We start from the raw sequence: 23836 nt of genomic DNA, 5'->3' as shown, positions 1-23836 counted from the left end.
GCCACGGTTGTTGCAAACATGTTCTTGTTTAGTTAAGTCGGAGTAAATCTTTCAGTAACAAGAGAACCTCAATGCAACATCGATTTTCTGAACGCGAACAAGTTTACTTCATCACACTTACCCGCATCTCATGTCCGAAGAACTTGTTGAGCAGCGAGATTCTGCGCGCCGTCAGCAGGCAAGCGGGTTTCACGCAAACCATTCGACGATATTTGCAGGTAGCGGCGACCCTGATTGCCCGAGGACAGAACTGACCACACACCTCAGCTCAGGTGAGTCTCGGTGGACGGGGCCGAGAGGCGTAGCGTTTGCGAACGTTTTCAGGACGCACGCCATTTGCCGACAGCTGGCTAAATTCCTGGGCGTGAGAATGGCGTGTCGCGTACGAGAAAGTGCACTTTCCAGCCAGGACACGCGATAACGGAAGCTGTATATATCCGTGTCATCGCGCTCACGAGCAATCGGCTAGCTCTTTTTTTTTGTTAAGGGGTAGGGAGGCTGACGAGCCTTGCTATGCACGAACAAGAGGATTTACTCAGTGCCCGGCGTGGGCGGTAGATGAAATAGGAGGTCAGGAAGAGTGACATGGGCTAAAAGCTTGTGTTCTTGAACTAAATAGCACGGTATTGTGTACACGAATTCTTTTTTTATTTTTTAGCTATCGCAATAGAGGCAAAAGCCTTATATTTCGCATGCAAAGGTGATCAACCTTTAGTTAGAGGTTATGCCAGAAGCATACTACGTTTTCAGGTATTACCGTCTAGCTCACGTTGCCCCATATACTGCGTGGGTATACTCAAGCAGGTGCGAGAAGTTCACATGTATCAGTGCGGTACATAGAAGGAGGAAAAGCGACACAGACGTAAGGTTCTTTCTTATATGTACCGCGCGAATACAAGCTAAGTCCATCGATGACCAATTCGCCCGAGCTACGCAGCTGCGAGATTTTATGGCGTAAACTACTTACTCGCACTTTGCTGCCCCCCTGATTTGGGCCACAAATCGTACTCTGGAATGTACCCTTATTCGGGCTGCAGATTTTGCTCTCACAGGAGAGCGCACCTTAACCTCATTGAGTGTCAGCGTCAGCATCACTCCCCTTTCGAGCCTTCGTAAACAATTTGGTAGTCAAAAACTGTGGGTGCAACAACACACTCCAGAATGCTATCCTGAGGTAGTAGAGAAAGTCTACCACGAACAGCGTGTCTTGACTTCTCGCAGGACCTTTCCCTTAAAATCACATAAGTTAAGTTGTTTTCTCGAAGTCTCAGGGAAAATTGGCCTTCCATGAATAGCCTGAAATGTGGCACGAAAAATCGCATGACCCCAAAACGTGGCATAAGGCGCGCGAGTTGCAGGTTCAATTAGTTCAATTCAATTCAGGTTTATTTCAGGTGTTGCAGGAAGAGACAGAGGCTAAAGGATTTATTCGCCTAACGTTGGCCTCTGCCCCCTAGAGTGCCCAGCACGTATAATACTGAAGCAAAACAGTAACGCTAAAAGCCGTACATATAGATGAAAAAAAATAATCTTTGTACAATATGGAGCGGTAATAATTTGGTACAACAGAGCTAATTCCTACAACGCAAAATGTTGGTCATGATGGTTCAATGCGGCGATGACAACAAAGAGAGAAAAAAAAAGAGAGAGGAAAAATAACAGAGAAATACGAGAAAGTACGCATACATGAAAAACCAACCAGAATTTTTGTAACATGCACGAAGAAAAAATGTGTCATGACGATTTCCTAGGGTCTGATAATACTTCTTCACTGATGCTGGTAGTTATTAATACATATATAACTAATGGTAGTTTAGTCGGGACATTCTAGAGACATTCTCTGGGGACAATCAATGCGGACATTCTGTTGACTAAATAATAAACGGGGTATGCGTCCCAAAAACAAAGTTATATATATCGGAACTACGTAAGCAGCTCCTTCACTGCGTTTTTTTTTTTTTGACGTTTGCGTGGTTAAAATATATCAGAAAGAAAACAAAGTGACATTCGCCCTCACATCGAGTGCACGGTAATGCTGGAGTCTCTTTAGATTGCTTTCATATTTGCGTCATACTAGACAATTGCACAATAGACTTTAGTTTTTGTTACTGCATTATAAACGGACATAGTTCGTACTTGCTGAGGGAATACACTCAATTATCTCCAGACGTTTAAGATTTCGCCTTATTACCAGTAACTCAGGCATGCAACTTCGTTCATCGGGAACTTCGACTAAATATTTCCTCAAGCAATAGCGTTAATGAAGCAGCGTTTGCCCCTTTGATCACCTGACACGACGTTAACACGACGCGCGCAGAATGTGGGCCAGTTTCACCAGAAAACTCGAAAATTTACTACCTGCGATCTGCGCCAACGTTCTACACGCTGCAGCTGCGCGGTACTTTTAAAAGGCCGCGCCGTACCGCCCTTAACTGGATCTCAGCGAGCGCTGACCGGTTTTTCGTTCTACATGACTAAGCCGGTCTCCTTTTCGCAGAACGGACGTGTCTTTTTTTTTGTGTGTGTGGAGTCTTCTAAAACCGGTACCGTTACGATGATCTTTCGTCCGGGGGTGTAGCTCAGATGGTAGAGCGCTCGCTTAGCATGCGAGAGGTACTGGGATCGATACCCAGCACCTCCATGGTACTTTTTTTTCTGTCTACTCTTTTGTTGGAAAAATAGTCCTACCCAAAAATACATGAATGTGCATTTAACTGCATAACAAGGTGAGGTGTACATGATGTACCCAACATTTTTTTATTGTAGTAGTTTGCAAAGAAAGGGGCGCGTGGCCACGGTTGCTGGGTCTGCAAGTTTTTTAGGCCCTTTTTCAGGCACCTTTTTCAGGCCCTTCTCTTCTGGTTAGTGTCATCAGAGTAACATTTAGCCGTTTTTGCTCTTTTGTACTCGGTCCCACCTGTTCCCTATGTTTTCGTGCTGTGAAGTTTGCCATATTGCAAGGTCTGGCTACGTCGCACCTATTTGGTTATTTCTTTAGGCTGGTGGTTGCAGAAAAAAAAAACCTGTTGACTACTTATATACTTTTTGAGTAGTGTCTTGTTGCCCAAATTTGACGAATATTATCAATATCTTGTGACATCAAAGCCGCTGGAGTTCTACTATGCGGTGTCAAAACATAGAGATTACTGTATGTTTCCAGGTCCCAAAGTTTGATTATGCACTTGCATTACTCAAAAGGAAGAAATAAACTTTCGTTTAAGTGGCTGGGATTGGGAGTAAAAATGTTGCATGGCGCCTCATTTAACAAGCCCACTTTATAGACGGCGCATTTAATCTCTGATTGGAAGTTTACAGTACAATCGAAAACATTCCGCCTCCGTGACGTTGTCAACTCACTGACTTAGACGTCGGTTCGTGACCAACTCCTTGTGCGATTCTTTTAAGATTATTCACAGACTGCAACCACGGAACCCCGACGCCGACACCGACATTGACTGCGACGCTGGGAATTCTGCAAAACCACCATTTTAACGCTATCGCGTCAATGTGTCTATCAACCGCCAATGCAAATGATCAAGAGTTATGTGAGCGCATTTCGCGGTATGCGCGAGATTTTAGAGCTTGAATTGCTCTGCATAAGAACAAGATGGTGCCGATATTACTGTAGGCAATAGTGAGCGGCCCATTGCGACAAATACGTGCACGCATTAGAAATGATGCGAAATAAATGCTTCTTGCATAAAAAAATGCAAATCAAGAGTTGCCAAGTGCCACACTTGCACGTCCAAAAAATGTGGTAGCATTCTTAAATACCTTCATTTCCCAGACTGTGACCCTTCCATTTGTGTTTGAATGTGAGGTAAACGGAATACTTGTCCAAACTTTTTGATCACGGATACTAATTTTCATATGGTTATTTGTGCCACACAATAAAAAAAACAGAGTAGCAAAATCTTGTGTGACTTTGCCACTTCCAATAACAATAATAACCATTTCAGAGGACCATTGACTTGTGAACAAATACAGCCTGACTTACTCTAAATTAAGTACATCACTTTGCATTTTAATTGCGAATATTAGCAGCAAGTGCAGTAGATTTTGTCTTCTAACATTTTCACTTGCTTCAAATTTGGTCTCCACCGTCTTGACAAACGATTATGTAAATCTTAAGCATTTATGTACAGTCGATTATAATGCGTGTCTAAAGGCTTAGTATGATTTCGGAAATTATACGCACACGTATTAAAGAAACAATCGCGGTAGATGGGCAGCGACACAACAACATCGTTTAGGTGACTCACGGCGCCGCAGTCATCAGGAGTTGGCCTTCGAAAGAAAAAAAATACAGAAAAGAACCGGTCGCGCTGCCCTACTTTAGTTGAATGCGAGTACTGCTAAAGAATGAAATCTAAGGGCTCCATTGACTCAGCGAGAGGCCGTCCGGGGGTGTAGCTCAGATGGTAGAGCGCTCGCTTAGCATGCGAGAGGTACTGGGATCGATACCCAGCACCTCCAACACACATTTTTTAATTTTTAAAGTTTTTTTTTACAATCAAACTTCAGCTCAAGTTGAGCTACAAAGCACGACATCAAAAACAAGAAAAAGCTTCATTTTGGTGTCTGGAGAAAGTGACAAGTTTCATTCAGGACAACGTGTCACCTCCGGTTAACCCCTGATTCGTAATTAAACGTGTGACACATCAACTAATCCGTAGTTTGCATGTCTTAGCTATAACATCGTTCAGAACTCTAAACAGCACACTTACGTTCTGATTCCCTCGCGTTATTGCATATTGGCACACATCAAAATTAAGTATATATGATTCACATAGGATATAGCTGACGCAATTACGTCCCAAATATGCAGTGTTTTTTTTTGGTGTGTTATTTCTTTCTATTTTTATGAATACTTTTTCTTTGCAACACACTAGTTTTTGCGTGTGTAGTACTGAACTGTCATTGTTACTTTTTCTAAAATGGCTGTAATATTGTGAGGCAATAATGTCACAAATAATAGCCTTCTTGTTAAAACGTCACCTTATTTGTTTTTTTAATTGTGTTCGTTGCTTGTGAATGTCCCGCACTAATGTTAGCTATTTCATTCGAGCGCCTGCCGTGTGAATTATGATGTCACTCCTGAAAGGAATAACGCATTGGCGTGCGACACTACAAAATTAAAAATAAACTTAAGCAAGGCAAAAGAGCCATGAAGTTAGACAGCTTGATGTGCTCTGTTATCTCTGGCATCCTGTTAGTGCTTTATACAATTATATTTTTAGAAAGCGTTTGCATTTTGCTAGCATTCTGCTACCAAGCTGCCTGCGCGTGTCATTTTATTTGAACTTGCAGCTTTATTGCAGGCACACTTAGTACACTGATTTTAAAGTCTTCATTTTACAGCAAAGCTGTTATGGTCATGGTTTGTGCTGTGTCGTAAATGTAAAGCTATTGATTGATGATTGATAGGGCGGAGGGGTCTGACGTCCCAAACCACCATATGATTATGAAAAACGCCGTAGTGAATGCTCCGGAAATTTCGACCCCATGGGGTTCTTTTACATGCACCGAAATCTGAGTACTCGGGCCTACAGCATTTCCGCTTCAATCGGAAATGCAGCCGCCGCAGCCGGTATTCCATCCTGCGACCTGCGGAATGTAAAACTATCATAATCAGGAACCGGACCATGCTTCATTCATCCTCTTCTTCATCGCCTTCTTATAACTTTTCTGCTTCGCTCCCAGTGCATGCGCACCTATTCATATTTCGTGGCATGCAGTAGATGTATAGTCGCTGTAGGAAGGAGTACTGAGGGAGGGCATAAATATAAAAAAAACGGAGAAACAGAAATTTCTAGCGAAAAAAAAAAAGATTATTCACGGAGTGAATGACGATGAGTGGGCGGAAGCTTCGGAAATTCATCGGTAAAAATGTGATTCAGTACGTGATCAAAGACGTGACAAACGGTATATATATATATATATATATATATATATATATATATATATATATATATATATATATATATATATATATATATATATATATATATATGATTCAAGAAAGAAATTCTGTGGGTCCGGTGCAAATATAATTAGGAATCAAGGAGCACACTTTCGAAAATTTGATAGTTGTTTACTCTACGTTTCGGCCGTGGCACGGCCTTCAGCAGGATTCATTTCTGTGGATAAGTGTGCTCCTTTATTCCTTAATATAAATAAATAAATAATTAAATAAATAAATAAATAAATATATATATATATATATATATATATATATATATATATATATATATATATATATATATATATATATATATATATATATATATATATATATATATATATATATTACTTACATGAAAGCAAGCAGTCCCTTCAAGTATTTACGTTCCGGTGGTGGCATGGCCGAAACATAAATATACAAAGAAATTGCTTGGAATTTATGAAGGAAACTAAAAAGGAAATGTTGGTTTCATTACGCTATCTACAACAAAGAAAACGAGGGTTTGATAAGTTTTCTTCTTTCGTTCAGCTCAAAAGTGCGTAGACGTAGATGCTGAATGAGACTTTTTTCTTGATGTTTTATGGTTAATACTTGCCCACTAATTTTTCATTACAATACCGAATTTTATTATGTCTCGTACATATTAAACTATTGTCAGTTTCCCAGCATTCTGCACTGTTGTGTCTGTTTCGACCTGAATAGGTCGAACGAGCGTGATAGTTATTTCACTAGCGACGGTGTGTCCTATCGTAAACGATTCATTTACTAGAGACATGAGCATCACTATACATCATTCTCACTGTTGCCACGACATCTATGCAAATTGCGGCAACTTGAACCCGTTGGTTCCTCATCAAAAAACGCTCGTACGTAGTTTGTTGTTTTTTGCGTACGTGTTTATTGGCCTACAGATCGTTTCACGCTGCAGATATGCCTGATGCAATATGAAGATATCACCAAACTTCCATCAATACCAACCTTGACGCCATACGTTTCTAGACCAATAACCTACTGCATTTCTGTAGACCAGCCAACTCTACGAAACCTCTGAGAGACGCAAGACGTACATGAATAGGGCCACGCCAAAGAGCGACGCAACTCAATTATTTTTACTTCTGCTACTTTCGGGAAACGGGATTCGTCCGAACGCATCAAACTATACCAAACTTCTGAGGAACCGGGTTGCAGGTGCCACGCGTTGCATGTAGCTGCGATCGAACAGCTGCGAACGTATCTTCCCTGGGCGGGAAACTTTTATGCACTGTCTCGTATGACCACACGGTCACGACGTCCACGAGAAAAGTGTGCCTAGAGCCATCTCTTCCTTCCAGAGTGTCGGGAGGGGGTGTAAATCAAAGAAAGGCTCGCCAAGCACTTTACCTGCGCTTCGCGCGAGCACACTGACAGGCTTTAGGACAGGGACGGAAGCGACGCTCCATTCCTTCCAAAAGCGGGCCTCCGTCAACGTGGGCCTCACGAAAAAAAAAAAAAAAGGCTCGCGAGTGCCCGAAACGCGCGATAACTATACCGGGAAAATGAGAACGGAGCTGAACAGAAGAGTGATCGTGGAGAGAGAGTCGTGATTTCTGCAGAATCGGTAGACACACGCGATATGCCAGTGGAGGAAAAAAAAATACTCGTACAGTAAACGTGCTCGCGGCTCAGCTGCAGACGCCGAGTGCTTTGAGACCACGGCTTGGCGCGCTCGACGGCCCCCCTATTGAAGTGCGGCAGGTCTTTGGCAACGAAAAAGAAAGACAAATAAAGATCTCGCTACGAAGGGCTCGGGATCACGAAAAGGGGAGAAGGAAATAAAAGCTGCTCGGCTCCGAAAAGCATCAGCCTCTGGCAGAGAAGAGGGGAGAAGGATGGATGTGAGTGTGTGAGTTAGCGTTCTTAGGCGCAACGAGGGGATGTTATGACGCCATTTTTTTTCCTTCTTCTTTCGAGTGCCATGAGCAGCGGCAGAAGCCGCGTCAGCTGCAGCAGCTGTAGGCATAACGTGAGCTATAACGGAACTGCGCGCCCCTGGTCATCTTCGCTCTACCTGAAGGAAAGCCCACGGATAAACAGCGTTTGCTGGTTCCGTGATTACGACATGAGCGAGTCGTCCTCACGTAGCTTGTCCATCTCCCTTGACAGAATGGAAAAGCTCTGAAGGAGTTCACCGGACATACCGAGAGACTGGCCAACGGAGACGTAGCTTGAAAAGCAAGAGCAAGAGGACACCAGATAGGATCCATAGACCTCTTGTTCATTCAATGCACGAAATCGTTCGATTGAAAGAAATGCCGGAAGATACAGCATGATGGATGCCAACGGATTGAGGTGTTTACCCGGAAACAGTTCTGGACGTGCAGCGGACCATCGCCGTGTGTGCGAACCTTTTGAGTGAGGATACCACGTGTGTGGTCGTCAGCCTGGATTACTTTACTGCGGTTACATGTGAGGGGCTCTCCTGTAGCACGCAAAGCATGCGAAAGGTCGTGACATATAGACATAAATAGGACGTAACCTTGATGCACAGGTGGTTGGTAAAAGTCAAGATTTACAAGGTAACTTAAATCTAGCAAGTGAGTAAATGCACGTGCAAAGTTTGCAAACGGTTCGATAAGACTTATACGTTGACGTATTTTTGGCCAAATAGCATATTGTGAACGACAGTTTTGAAATCTGATCAGAAACACAAACTGGCGTGAAGAGTTGGTGTGGAAGTTCGTTAACGTTGTTTTGTTAAGATGTTGGGCCAGTAAATTGCGAACATTTCAGACAGAAAACGAAAAAAAGTACGTGCATGCATCCCAAGTTCAAATGAATCAGAAAAACTGAAGGGAAACATCGAATACCTGCCTATTTGTTGTTGAACGTGACCTTTTAAAATAATTGTAACTGCGCCTAAAAGCGATATAGTTGACAATAATTTCATGTCCCATATTTGATGAAGACATGTGTATTGGAGTTTTTAGAACTGCAGACAATCGGACTGCGTTTTAGAACAAGTGAACTGCCGCAGAGACTGCATACCGCACAATCTACGCCCAGGGGCGTACTTCTTGCGTGGATTAGCTCTTTCATGGATTAACGCGACGGACGAAGTCGCTACAAAGGCCATGACAACGTTTATGCGGTAAATCCCAAGAAGCATTCTATTTGTCAGTGGAGTGCAGCAGACCACTTGGCACGGAAGGCCATGAAGAGTCGAAGACACTTGGATGCGATAGAACCTTGAAGGCAAGCGTGAGATATGACATGTTCCCTTCGTTGAAACATGAACGGACCGTCACCGAGCTGCGAGCGATGGACTTTCACGTGTCTCTGCGTTTGTGGGTGTCTTTTCGTCCTCACGACTGTGTTTGTGCAGGTAGGAATAGCCCACATTCTGTGTTTCGTGAAATTTTATTTCTGGATTATTATCCGACTTTTTTGTGTCCCCGGTTGGGTAGTCACAAACGTCCACGTCCTCTATGTACTTCCCACGTACGTGCTCCATTCCTGTGTGTGTTTTTACTATCCTTGGTGTATGTTCATCATTTGTTTTTGTTTTTTGCTCTCTCTAAATAGATTTTTCCACATGAGGAAAAAAAAATGCCGTCATGCTAAGCTGCACACGGGAGTACACAGGCTGACGTGAAAGCCTCGGTGGTGCACTTTCCGGGGGGTCATGCATATTTGGCGTCACCCACAGAGGATTATGGTGGTGCCCGGGGAATCATGTGTGGAAAGCTCTAAACCCTCTTTCTAGCCCCTATCTCCCCTCCCTAGTGCATGGTAGCAAACGGGGTGGTAATATCTTGATAACCTCCCAGCCCTCCTCTTCCACTCTTCCCTCTATGCGCGTGTTTGAAGAGTGCGGCATGGGAACGCTTAATAAAGAATTAATTAAAACAGGAGAAAAAAGCGCATGTAAATGGCTCGTCAGTTTATTAGCCATAGATGTGAAACTTGGATGTAAAGGGTACCGATATAAGGAGAGTGACTCGATAACTTGAAAGAAAGAACGGGAGTTTTTTAAAACTGTTAACATTGGAGCTGGCCAGCCATGCATGGCCTGTGCAAAGCTAAGGCGAATCTGGCAGCATAATGAACCGACACGGGCTGCTTTTCTTCTTTTTTCCCATATTCTGCCTCGATCCAAGAGCACGTGCACCGCTTTGTCCGGCATGTCATGCAATACCTCTGATGGGTGACGGAACTACTACACAACTAAAGAAAAAAAGGTAAAAAGAAAAAGAAATATAGGAAGAAGGGAAAAGAGACAGAAAAAGATAGAAAGATGAAAAAAGAAATAGACATAAAGAAAGAAATACGAAAAGCGATAAAAAGATGGAGACAAATAAACTCAGACAAAATAGATAGAGTGAGCCAATAGAAAGAGAAATAAAGAAGGAGGCCTGCCCAGCTCCGCACCTCCTTCAGGCTTAGCGCTACTAGTGCAGAACGGCCTTATTTTGTGTGTGTGTGGCCTATCTTGTCTCGTATATGACTTTTTTTAGGAGGAAGGTCAACTCTCTATGATGAATATTATAACGCTCTTGTGAGAGTAGTGCGACCCGCAAGAGAGCTGACGTGCCTCTTTATGGAGAGTCGTAAACTGCGCAAGCTATAGGACACGCTGAAAAAAGAGTAACGCATATTTCTGTCAGCGAAGCATTTCAAAGTCGCCGTAATTTGTCTGTCGGCAACAGAAATGATCGTCACAATGAACCGTCGTGCGCTCTCCACACATCGTCTTCATCTTCGGTCCTCTTCGCTCCCAGAACACACGTGCCGTTTTCTCCCGCATGGGCTGTAATAAACCCGATTGGTGAGATAAAGAAAAAAAGAGATAGAGACAGAAAGAAGGGGCGAAATTCTTGGGGACGAAAAATTCTTCGTGGGATTTGAACGCGTGCCACTTAGATTCGAAAGCAAGTGACCTGCCACTCGACTATCCAGGCAAGCTGTCAGAGCATTGCACAGCTTTGTACAAACAAGGGTGTGGGAAAGGGATGTGATTGCGACGAGGAGAGGAAGGTGCAATGTGCAGCATAAAAAAAAGAGAGAGAGAGAGAGAAAGAAACATTGGAAGAAGAAAGAAAAATATATAAAGGAAATCAGAGAGGCTTAGAAAAAATTGAGTGAGAGATGAAAAGAGAGCGATAAATAAAAAAAGGAAGCAAGCGAGAAATGGAGAGATAAAAATAAAGGCACGATAGCGGAAGAACAGAAAAAGGCAAGAAAGAGAGATAAATAGAGAGATACAGAGAAATAAGTAAATAAGATAAATAGAGAAAAATCACACAAAGAAAGAGAAGATAGAAGAAAGGAATTGAGGAAAAAATTTAAAAAAAATGCAAAACTTTACAAGACAGCAGAAGTCAGAGCTACATAATGCTAAAGAGACGAGATCCGCCGTCTCTTTAGCATTGCCCATCCAATGCAAGCTGTGGTGTTTTTTTAAGGTGTACAGGGGTGAATCACAGCATTCATTACAGCAAATAAGCACCAGGAGCTTCTCTAGCGTAGACGCAATACGAGCTATATATGCCAAGCATTATGCGCTGTTAAAACAGGTAGTAAATAGTTCGAAATAGCTGCATTTACTACCCCTATGTCAACTTTCTTACATGTCGCTAACGTTTCAAACGTTTCACTACCATTGAGATGTATATGAGAGGTACTAAATGTTGCCGTTAGTACTTAACGTGTCAGGATAAGTAAAGGCAAATCTGCGCATATTACGTGTAAGTAAACATTTTTCTTTTGACTGGCTGTCGTATATTATGCTGCTATTTTGACAGTATTATGCAAAACTTGAGTTTACTATAATTTTTTATGATGTTAGAGTAGCATTTCAGTATACATTTCCTCATGTCACATGTATACGCAAGTAGCAAAATATCAAAATCTGGGTTCGAAATATCTTATATGTCCACGTTTAGGGCTTTATGGCACAGAAGATTCGGGAGACTAGCTTTGAAAAAAAAAGATTAATTATCTTAAAGCTCAATTAAGATAGATAACTGTTTTACGAAGCTTCTTGAGTTAAGTGTATGTCGCTGACTTGGTCCACTGCCACCTTTAATGTCACTTTGGCGTTTTTTTTTCACAGCTTCCACGATTTCGAATAACTGTGCGGAGGGTATACGATTCGCAAACCAGGACGGATCGGCCATTGATAATGGACACTACACTTAAAGAGTACAGAACTATTAGAGTCGAAAGCACCGAGGGTCCAAGTCACGATGCCCAAGACCTCACGGAACGCGTGCGAGATTTTTGTCGACGCCACGCCGAACAACAGAAAAAGAGGCTAGGGAAAATGAACCAAACGGAATCGGGTGCGTTAAACATTGTCTACAAAAACTACAAGCACCTTCTCTACGCGGTAAATCCGCGCAACAACCGCAGCGTGCTGTACTGCTCGATTCCCAAGGTTGCCAATACGAGCCTCAAGACGCTGCTGCTAAGCCTAAATGAGAGTCACCGGGGCAAGTACACCGAATCGACCATGCACTACTACGTCTACTCGGCCATGGGCTTGCCGTTCGTGCTGTACAGAAATCAGGTGAACGTGAGCGATCTGGCCAGCGCTTTCAAGGTGATGTTCGTGCGACACCCTTTCGAACGCCTCGTGTCATTCTTCGAAGACAAGACGAGACGTACAGTGCCGACGGGAAAGTATTTCTACTACAAGTACTGGAACAATGCGATGGCTCGCTTCAGAGGCGCCGAGAACGTGGACAGAAAGAAAGATCTGATCACGTTCGAGGAATTCATCGATCTCCTCCTGAGCATCCGACCGTCCAACTACGACTTGCACTGGCAACGTTACAGCGATCGCTGCGAGCCGTGTCTCGTTCCGTACGATTTCGTGGGTACCTTGAAAGACGTGCCCGTGATGTACAGCGCTCTAGGTATGACCAATCGCTCGCGGTTGTGGGTGAACAAGGGACCAAGTGACACCAAGAACGTCGCCCTATCGTACTTTTCACGACTTCCCAGGTCAAAGGTGGAGAGGCTGTACTCCATCTACGCTGTGGACTTCACGATGTTTGGTTATAGCGCTAAAGAGTACTTCAACGCGGCCAACAAAACCGAGGATGAAACCGTTAAGTGATAGATATGCGTGGGGCTTCACAAAACCGTTTCGCAGGGCGCAGTCGCTCTTTACGCGAACGATGTGTGGTGTTCCTGTGCAGTGTGACGCTCTGATCGGATATGTGAATGTCTCAAGTAGCGAATTTCACACACTCAAGCGAAGAAGTAAGGAGAATACGTTTCATTTATTGAACTTTTGTTCACTCTCGTGTTTCAAGAAGGTGCTTTACGTGTGTTGAATATGTAAGTAATGTCATCATGTGCGTACTTTGCGCAATATAGAAAGGCCACTGAGAAGGATACCTTACCGTGCACACTTCATATTTTTTTATGTGCACTGTTTTGCTATATCAGTAAGGTGCATTATTGTATTGTAGCGTACGCAATATCACCACTTCGTTGTACATTGTTAGAATCCGTAGCCTTAAATTTCAAGCCAGTCAGGACGTAAGTATGCGCGCTTCCAGCTAGACCTGCTATTGCATTGTGGCGAGGGGCGTCTCAAACTATGATAACAAAACAAGAGCCTTTTCTGACACGATTATCTCTCACCTCTCTGGCTCTCACTGCGTAGACCATGAGGGAAGGGCATTTCCATAATGTGGCATAGTGGATTCCACGGGCAGTCTCTACAAAACTAAACATTTATAGCGAAAAGTGCACGTCGTTGACAGTCGTGCAGAAGTGGTGTTGAAGTGCGTCCTTGTTGATCTCCCGATTGTCTAGTGCAACGAACGCAATCGCACGTTACGGCTCTTGTTATGAATTGCTTACAAACAGTAGGTAAATTGCGCAGTGCTTTTTTATAACATGTTTAATACAGAAATTCTACAAGTAGTTGTGTTTACAGCCTCTTGTTCTTTATTTCTTTTTACTGGGAAGAGTACGAAGCTTGCCTTGTGCATACAAACAACAAACGACTATTTCTGGTAAGAAAAGTGGTGTGCTCGAGAAAATTGCCCTTTTCCAGGTTGCGTTAACTACACATCGCCGTTGTAGCGCTTTCAACATGGCGGAACCTGATCACGCATATTGCGACGTCGTTTTCGCAGGCGTCTAGAATTGTCGGGGAGTGTCATGCAGCGTTCGTAAGAACACTTAAACACAAGCTGCCCAGATTGGTAATCAGGAAAACTGTCAACGTATGACTGGTAGTTAGCACGAGTAAAAGTCGTCGATGACGAGGTTATCCCCGAATCAAGCCCCGCCGAGTGCGTCTCTGTTTGTGTCGGAACTTTTTCTACGTCTGCAAAGACCGCTTGTAAGGCATACGCACTGCACGGAAATAGGCCATGTAGCTCATTATATTTGAAAGAACAATTTAACTGGCAAAAAAAACAAAACAAAGAAACGCCAGGCCTGCGCGGAACGCGCAGCACAGTCACAGAGAAAGCTTGAAGAGCAGCATTTCAAAGGCTTTTCTAAACACTGTTTGGGTAACTGCTACAATCACACTTGCTCGGTATCCACAACGCCATAACTAATCATAATTTTTGTGCAGTAGGCAAGCATTCACTGTGCTATCCTTCGTAATTCTTCGGAGAGACGTGGTATCCGCTGCACACTTGCAAATTTTGCGCAAATTTTTTATGCAGTGGCTGACGTCGACGAAGTAACATGCCAGAAGTGGGTATGTGCCACTGTTAATAGGTGATCAAGAGCAAGCCTTTGTAATGCGTTGGAGCATCGGACGACTCACTCGTCACGAAATTTGAATTGTGTGACGTTTGTTTGTTGCTTTGCTGTTCTAAAATGTTTCATTACTTATGCTAACGCGATTTCTTTTCCGACATCAAATTTGCTTAAGACACGTTTGCAATTGTTGCAAGCACTGGTGTCGGCAGAATACTAGGCTGGCTTGCAGGAGACGCGGGTTTGAATTCTGCTGTGTCTTTGGTTTTCTTGCGCTAGGCTCTGTGAGTTTACCCACCCGCAATGATGCCCTCAAAATACTTACAATGCAATTAATGTTCAAACAACTCGCGCAGTTTTCAGTTCTGAACAGATTGCGCAATAACAATATAAGAACAAAGTAAATGTGGTAGACGACTCCGTTATAGGACTGAGAATGAATAAAGAAACGTTGGGAAACATAAGAAAACCATCATTAGCCAACATCGCTTCACCTTTGGTGATCATTCAAGAAATATCAGCAAACGTTAGCTCAAGTTTACTATAATTGAGTCGAAAGTATCAAGAATAAACCAGAGCTATAATGAATGCTAGTTATACTCAAATCGGACAGTTGTGAGTCTCGCGACATAATGATACGCTTTGTTGCACTGCCTTCTAGATCGGCACACTTTTTTTCTCAAGAATCCTAAATTGTTACAACATGCAAGAGAAAAAGGCACAAGGATGAAAATAGCTTCACAGCAATAATTATTCTTTCTAAACATAGCATTGTAGTATGCAGCAAGATGGCAAGTCGGGTCAGTTGGATCATGTTCATAATTGAAAATTTTGTTGAAGCGCACTAAAAAACAGACGGACAGAAGAGGCTGACAAGGAGAGCGCTTGATGTCCTTGTCAGCCTCTTCTGTTCGTCTGTTTTTTTAGTGCACTTCAACGAAATATTCAATTATGATTGTAGTATGACCATGGGTGCAAGTATTTACAGAGAAGTCTCTTGGTCTGATATGCCCCTGTCCCACGAGGTTTGTTTCAAGTTGTACAAGTACCATTCCGACTAGTGACAGTTACAGTTATCTGGTTAGCAGGCTGTTACACGAGCCTCTCAAAGGTCATCAAACAAGAATGATTTCTGCAAACTAACAAGTTTTCTAAAATCAGTTGGATGTGTTTTCATTTAAACTGAGTACCTTCACTGAAGAGAAGCCATGAACAAATTATGTATTAAGAGTAAAGGATTCGTTTCAAGACTTAGTAAGATTTGTTACGAAGTTTTCAGTTTAATTTTTTGCCAAGCGGTCACCTGAGGCACCGCCATCATAAACGACGGACAGTGGGAAGGGACAGGGGTTAATCCCCTCTTCCCCCACCTCGCCCGGTTAAAACTGCCTGACTTTAAATAAAGTTTATTCATTCATTCATTCCAATCAATGTAACTTATTCATTCTCAGACCGAGTTGCCAGACTAGCAACATAACAAGTGAATAATTATCACAAAAAGAGCCCCCCTTCCCGGGCCCAATCACACACAAAATAAAAGAAGAAAAAGTGGCACGACTTTCGAGAAGAAGCTTAAAAGAAGTGGAAACTTAAGCTGCTTAGCCAATGAATATATTGTTCATTATATTAACGAAATGTCACTCAAATGTAAAGGGGAGTCCACGAAACTGATTTATTTATTCTTTATAGTTAAAATATGCGCAACATTGAACGAAACCACATACTGACTATTTCACATTGTCTCTTGGGCATTTTTTTCTTTCGGTGGAATGTATGTTTTTCAGTGCAATATCAGCGTGACTTGTCGATTCACCGAACGTATGTTTGGAGTCACCGCTCAACTACTCAAAGTCATCGCCTGACGCGGTATTAGTGAACGATAAACGTTCTACTGGTGAACGTCGTCGTTTGGTGCCAGTGCGGATGCCACCCGTATAAGTGGCAAAACGTCTGTATAGTTTTTGTTATATTATGTTCTGTTAAGTCGGAGTACATATTTTGAATCATGAATTCATCCGGCTTTTCGAACATTTTGTTGAAATAATCACTAAAATACTTAAATTTGCAGTGCCCCGCTGCGGTGGTCTAGTGACTAAGGTAATCGGTCATCGACCGAAATCTCGGCTGCGGTGGCTGCGTTTTCGGTGGAGACGAAAATGCTGTAGGTCCATGTGCCCAGATTAGGGTGCACGTTAACAAACCCCTGGTAGTCGAAATTTCCGGAGCCCTCCACTACGGCGTCTCTCATAAACATATGGTAGCTTTGGCACGTTAAACCCCACATATCAATGAAATCAGTTAGATTTGCTGTGAAAATGCAAATAAGCTCAAAACGCGACAAGCGACTGAAAACTTTAACAAGCTACTCGGCGACAACAATAACAACAAATCCGCCTATTTTCGGCCTAACTGGTAACCCTGTTCTAGAAATTTCAGTATCCTCGTCTCCAGCAGCACTGTCTAGCGTTGTGCTCAGTAGCCATAAATGCAGCCTGCGTACGACCGATGGCGTCAATGCAGAGCGATGGACATTCGCTGAAAACAATTTTCACTAACAGATGATAGACATTTTTTTGTTTTGTTTCTGGCACACGATGTGGCATTTTTCGTTCGTTACTGTCTTCGTCGCATCGCGACTTTCATCATCTGCAAATCACACTATCTCCCACGATGTCAATGAATACAATGTCATTAGATACAAATGTCATTAGATACTAATTTCGATAAATACAAATGTCATTGGATACAAATTACACTAAACATTTCTGTGTGACAGGGGTATTATACTGGTGAGTGACCGTGACGAGTGGGAAGTCAATATCCCAGTGCGTTCCGTGGACGTCTCAAACTCTTTTCAACGTCCCATACTATAGACATGTGATTATTTCGTGGCTTTGTTTTCCACCATTCCCTCTGGCGATGATGTAAACGTATGCTACATTTATGGAAAAAAAACTCATGTCGCGAGTGCAACGCATGTAGCTTCTTACGCGCTGCATGAAATACTGCTGACTAATGGACAGACTGTCATAAGCAGCCGCTTGCTTCGCTAATGAAACTTCGCGTACGTATTGACGTCGGCTTTGAAAGTTGAGTTTAAATTTAGCTGGCTGTCAGGAAGACAGCTGTGTCAACTCGAAGTGCTATCGCTGAATGCGCTTATGCAGTTTATTACAAAAATAAACAATTTGAGCAACACACCTAAGTGTAGTTTCAGTCACCGAGACGTCAAATAGTTCTCGTAAAGAAAGTTTTGAAACATTGCTATTGCTGCACTTTTAGTTAGATAATGTAATCTAATACTAAGGGCTTTGAGCGGGCTAACTCAGTTAAGCGGCGTAACGAAATTGAGTAGTGTGCGGGACGCCCAGGATAATAATTGACAAAACTTGCCAACGATAAATGTGTCAAACTGACGAACACAAAAGGGGCACAAACTTTGACACGATGCTATTTTGGGCGGATTGGTGTTTCATCAGGAAACTGAAGGCAGGTCTTACACAAAGGACGAAAGAAAGACAGCAAACAGGAACGGAACGCATATGTATCGCCCGCCTTTTGTTTCTTTGATAGACATAAATTTCCTTGATTAAAATCAGTAGCAAAATTGATAATTGTTCGGGAAATGCCTTCATAAAAGCGTCTTGCAGTGATGCATTCCCAAGTCAACCAATAAAGCACATAGGCCAAAAAGCAATTTTTGCGATCAGACGCTGCTGGAGTACCATCACTCGTCGTCTCACAAGGCGGTAAAGTACTTTTGTGCTTTTTTTTTAGCTGAAACACAAGAAGAAGCCATAGCACTTTCGTGGACTAACGCTGCCAGTAATCTTCGACGACTTATTTATTTAATATTTTTATCAACGATATTGTACGTATTGACAGCTCCGTAGAATATGTAATCTACACGGACAATACTAGTATATTTTTTTCTGGGGAAACGGCTGACGACCTCATTGTTTCTTCTAATGAAATACTAAATAAAATATATGCCTGGACTGTGGCGAATTCTCTACACATTAATTGCTCTAAAAGCAAGGCTGTACTGTTCCGTGTGAAAGCCAGGTCATTTGAAACGTCTCACAAACTAATACTTAATAACGTTGAAATTAAACTTTGTCAAACAGTTAAAACTCTCGGTGTCCATTTTCACGAACACATGGCATGGAATTACCATGCAGAACACATTAGTCACAAACTTTGTAAAGTTCTAGGTGTGTTGCGTCGATGCCAGAATACACTACCTGTGAAACAAAAAATATTAGTGTACAATGCTCTTTTTTCTTCACATTTACACTATTGTCATCTGGTCTGGTCTACAGGCTCTAAAGCATCTCTAAAGAACCTGGTCGTGTTACAAAAAAAATGCCTTGCGGTGCATCAAAGGTGTATCCTATAACGCACACACTGCTTCAATATTTGCAAAATATAGAATTTTAAGAATTACCTGTAATTACGAAAACCAGCTTCTGTCAGCTTTTAAATCAGAAATACGCAGAGGAAGTATCTTTTTACGCACCTTGGCCACCTTGCAACCAAATCCTGCCAGTCGCGTTACTCGGTGTACGGAGACTTGGCACGTACCTTGTCCTCGCACAAACTATGGATTTGAAACACTACGTTACCGCCTTCCAAGTGTGATGAACAAATGGAAACTAACAACTGATAATCTGCGTATATTGTCTAAAACTGAAATGTTAAATCGGATGTGCTGATTGTGTTGTAAATGAATGTTGGGCGATTTCCGTAATGGTTATTCAGTTTTTATTCTTTCATGCATTGCTTTGTTATGAATATTTTTGTATGTATTTTAGAGTTGTGATTCTAATATTTGCTGTCATGGGCCACGTGCGTGTTTCTTTTTGTATTGTCGCTTTCCGCTGCCTGTAATTTTTGTATTTTTTGTAAATTTGTAGTTTAGAATTTTTTCTGGGTGAAGGGGCCAGTTCAGCTGTGAAATGCAGCTTTTTACCCTTCGCACCAAACCACGTATGCAGTGTATTTTCGTGTACTTGTCACGTGGTTGAATAAACTCAAACTCAAACTCAAACTCAAAGACTTGCGCGTGAAATCGCGTTTTCACTCCGGTGCCCACCAAGCAACGAGACGAATCGTCAACACCACCTGTCCTCTTTGATGGCTCTCCGCATGCCCACTGTGTTCGACCAAAGAGAAGCCACCCTTCTTCATCGCTTATGGCTAGGACTGGCATTTGCAAAATCCTATTCATTTGTCATAGGAATGGCCGACAACGCTATCTGCGATGCCTGTCGTTGCGAAGAGACGCTACACCACATCCCGTGCGACTGTCCATTGTATGGCATCCTGAGACAGTCACTGGCGTCCATTCTTGCGCGCATCGACAACCGCCAAATGTCTGTGGACACTATTCTTTCAAGTGCCCGAGAGAAGACATTGCAACAGAAGGCGACAAAAGCTCTGTTGAAATTCCTACGTGACACGGACTTGAACAAGCGGCTGTAACAGCAATGTCACACACCGCGAAAGACAATACTGGACTATGAGCGTGCGCGCGTGTGCTGCCGAATGTGCTGTGTTTATCTCTCTTCCCTCACTGCTCTCTATCTTTGATCTCCCCCATCGCCTTCCCATGCGCAGGGTAGCAAACCAGCTGCCTATGGTCTGGTTAACCTCCCTGCCGTTCTTTTTCTCCTATTTTCCTTTTCCTTTTTTTGGAGCTTTTTTGATGACCACCGGCCAACACACCCGCTAAAAAATCACACTATAATCATGGAGTGAATGATGATGAGGGGGGCGAAGCGTCCATCAGCACATCCGTGCTTCCGTCCGTCCGTTCGTTCTTGCTTCCGTCTGTCCGTGCGACCATCCGTGCATCTATCCATGCGCCCGTCCGTCTGTCCATGCGTCCATCCGTGACACAGTCCATCCGTCTGTCCGTCCGTTCGTGCATACATCCGCCCGTACGTCCACGCGTCCGTCCGTCCATCTGCTAGTATGTCTGTACATCCATCTAATGAACACCCCAAGTACCGTCATCTACCATCTCGCATCCCCTTTGGCACATACCCGCTCTAAAGTGGGTATGTGCCACTGGTGGCTACCTACTACTACTACTACTACTACTACTACTACTACTACTACTACTACTACTACTACTACTACTACTACTACTACTACTACTACTACTACTACTACTACTACTACTACTACTACTACTACTACTACTACTACTACTACTACTACTACTACTACTACTACTACTACTACTACTACTACTACTACTACTACTACTACTACTACTACTACTACTACTACTACTACTACTACTACTACTACTACTACTACTACTACTACTACTACTACTACTACTACTACTACTACTACTACTACTACTACTACTACTACTACTACTACTACTACTACTACTACATACATCGGAGGATGTTCAGACCCACGCCCTAAGCAGCTTCGCCCCTAAAAAAAATCCGCCCACATCTTCCCTTGAGGGGAACTTAAGTAAATGCGTCGCAGAGGGGAGGGGATATCACGTGAATGTTGCGTATAGTATGGTTTGTGAATGCTCGTGAGGGTATGGTTTGAGAATGCTTAATTGTTATTTCTTCTGTATTACCTTTATTCACTGAATGAAGGAGAAGTGTTGCCTACAACTAGTGGCGGGATGCTAATGTTGGGTTGCGCCCCCAACTGGTTGCAGGTATGTTGTTGCTTCCATCGCATCTACTCTAGTCAAGCCAAGCGTCAAGCGAAAGCCGACTAAAGACGCCCTTCACAATGCCGAACGCGCGATCCAGGGCCTACATATACGGGGTGGCCAGTGAACAAGAAACTAACTATACGGCAAGCTGCGGTCGGTTATCCTTCGTTCAAACGAGAATTCAATGGAAAACAAGAAATGAAAATAAAGAAGTCTATTGGAGTACACGTGGCAGGAAAAGAAGAAATGCGAAAATGGTTTTAACGCTGGCAAAGTCTTTATGCCATAACCATCTAGCAAAATGAATTGCTAAACGAAAGAGGAAAAAAAAAAGCGCTCAATTTACAGCAAATCCACGTGCCCCAAACGCAGGTCTGAAAAGCGCGCCTGTGGCAATGGAATCTCCGCTCAGTAGTACCGAGCACGAACGTGATCCACGGCCAACGGAAGCCAAATAAAAAAAAGTAAGACAATTGAATGCGATGAAGTACCGGCAACAAAAAGAGCGGAAAGCCGGTCACGGACTGGTTATTTTTTTGTAAACACGATTCGACAATGGCGACACACTTTTGGGACGAAGCGCCAGCAACCGTCTGCCATTCATACTTTTGCGTCCTTCCTGTCTCTATAGAGCATGCGACAAAGCGGGCGATGTTGAACACGTGTCAGCTGAAATATTATTTCTAGTGTTCACGTTATTATTTTTTGCTTTCTCGTTTCCCATTTAACGACGCACTCGTGTCATCGACTCGAGAGAGAAACCGAGAGGCGTTAGCGAGAGGCCGACAAAGTTTGCCGCTCTTTCGAAGGCTTCGTCCGATCGTAATTGAAATCTAAATTGGCGCATTTGTGGTCGCATCTTAGCCGAGAGAGACTCGTTTACAACGACCGAAAAAGCGAGAAGAAGCGATGTTTGCGCGGCAAATGCTCCCAGTTCGCGTGTCAATGCCGTCACTAATCCGTGATGCCACTTTCTTTTTTGGTCCCGATGATAAGTGCTGTATCATAGCAGCAATGCGCTGCCATGAAAAAGTGACCCATTAGGTCATGTGTGGCTTCCCACGTAAACAAAAGTTCTCGAACATTAGCTTCATTTCCCCGAATAAATAACAAGGCAGAAGCAATAGACTCCTGCTTGAATTCGACCCTTCTGTTTAGTTTTTCTTGCCCGTATGCGTGATGTGTACTGAGAAACGAGGTTTAAAGCTTCAAGCAGAATTTCTCCATTTTGTTGTTTTCTTATCGTCACCATTTCGATCGTATATCGTCTTATTTCCGGCGCTGTGGTGCTCTGTGTTTTCAAAATTAGGTGTTGGGTTGTCATTCATAGGCCTTTTTAGTAATAGAGCATCATTTCAACGAAGTAACGATCAAAGAAAAGTAACTGTAATGGCCTGAGGGTGTAAAACTCTGTAAATGGTAGTATACTTCTGTAGTTATCCATATACACGAATAGTATTATACTCGCCTGTGTCTTATAGCATGGTCACACTGCTTAATTTAGTGTCATTTTGGGTGAGTGCACTTGCGCCCCAGCAATGTAACTTTGGCGGCGCGCTGCTTCACGAGAAAGGAAAAGGAACTTTGAAAATGATGGCAATAGCCATGGATACTTTAGTTGCACAACAAATATTTGTTGTTCCAAGCAATGACTCCTAAAGAGACACTTAAGAGGAACAATGATTTGGTTCAGATTGACAAACTGCACTCTGAGAATTCTAATGTCATATGTTTCAATGTCATATGTTCATCGTTAGCGGAGAAAAAAGGTTGAAATTTGATTTTTCTGCCTCGCGCCAAAAGTCCATGCGTGACGTAAGAAATTTCAAAAAGTATTTTCGGTATTTTCGTGGCATTGGCTCGATGAAATTTTCTGAAACTTTGTATGCTAATTCAATGGCACACACAAATTACAATCTGAGAAGCTACGTTGGACCCCTAGTAGACGCCTTCACAATTTCCTAAACCATGGTGTTTGCTGCAGGAATCTCAAGAGGGCACACGCCCGTACTTATTTTTTTTCGCGCATTTGGTCGCTTACAAAACGTCGTGCCGTGGTCAAAAGGGTGTTTTCGGGATTGTGAAATTGTACTTAGCTAATACGGGAAACTTCGTTTTGCTCTTTAGTGTCCCTTTAAGCGATAATCTGTTATAGCTATAAGTGGCCCTTAAAATAATGTTTGGCGAACGCACTCTTGGCAAGCGCGCTTTGCAGCGATTGTACTAAAGGCCCGACCACACAAACGCGTCGCAGCGCGTCAGCGCGGGACTTTCTGACGCAGCACCATGCTCTCTCTCTACAGAGAGAGAAAGGGTGCGTGACTACGCGAAGCCCTTTCACTCTCTCCATCTCACTCTCTCCAAGCCCACTCTCTTCATCTATAAAGAGAGGGCATGGGGACGCGTAAAAATTCCCCGCGCTGACTGGCTGCAACGGTTGCGTGTGGTTTAAGCGTACCACG

At 43.0% G+C, this 23836-nt stretch overlaps 2 protein-coding genes and 2 non-coding genes across 4 annotated transcripts in view; 3 read left to right on the top strand and 1 right to left on the bottom strand.

Moving 5' to 3' along the window:
• LOC119181180 (uncharacterized) overlaps positions 1-23836 on the bottom strand; it is a 767515-nt gene that overhangs the window by 12726 nt on the left and 730953 nt on the right. The gene's annotated exons all lie outside the window — the stretch shown is intronic.
• Positions 2569-2641, top strand: TRNAA-AGC (transfer RNA alanine (anticodon AGC)). Its single transcript has one exon. It is a non-coding gene; the product is annotated as a tRNA-Ala (tRNA).
• TRNAA-AGC (transfer RNA alanine (anticodon AGC)) lies at positions 4404-4476 on the top strand. The gene has a single exon. It is a non-coding gene; the product is annotated as a tRNA-Ala (tRNA).
• Positions 9135-13901, top strand: LOC119181891 (carbohydrate sulfotransferase 11). The gene is made up of 2 exons (XM_075874561.1): positions 9135-9326; positions 12057-13901. The coding sequence occupies exons 1-2, from the start codon at positions 9234-9236 to the stop codon at positions 13062-13064; spliced, it is 1101 nt and encodes a 366-aa protein (XP_075730676.1). The 5' UTR covers positions 9135-9233; the 3' UTR covers positions 13065-13901.

This window comes from Rhipicephalus microplus, chromosome 10, assembly GCF_043290135.1.
Source record: "Rhipicephalus microplus isolate Deutch F79 chromosome 10, USDA_Rmic, whole genome shotgun sequence".
NCBI classification, from domain to species: Eukaryota; Metazoa; Arthropoda; class Arachnida; order Ixodida; family Ixodidae; genus Rhipicephalus; species Rhipicephalus microplus.
The sequence above is the reverse complement of the archived record's forward strand: the minus strand, read 5'-3'. Positions and strand labels throughout refer to the sequence as shown.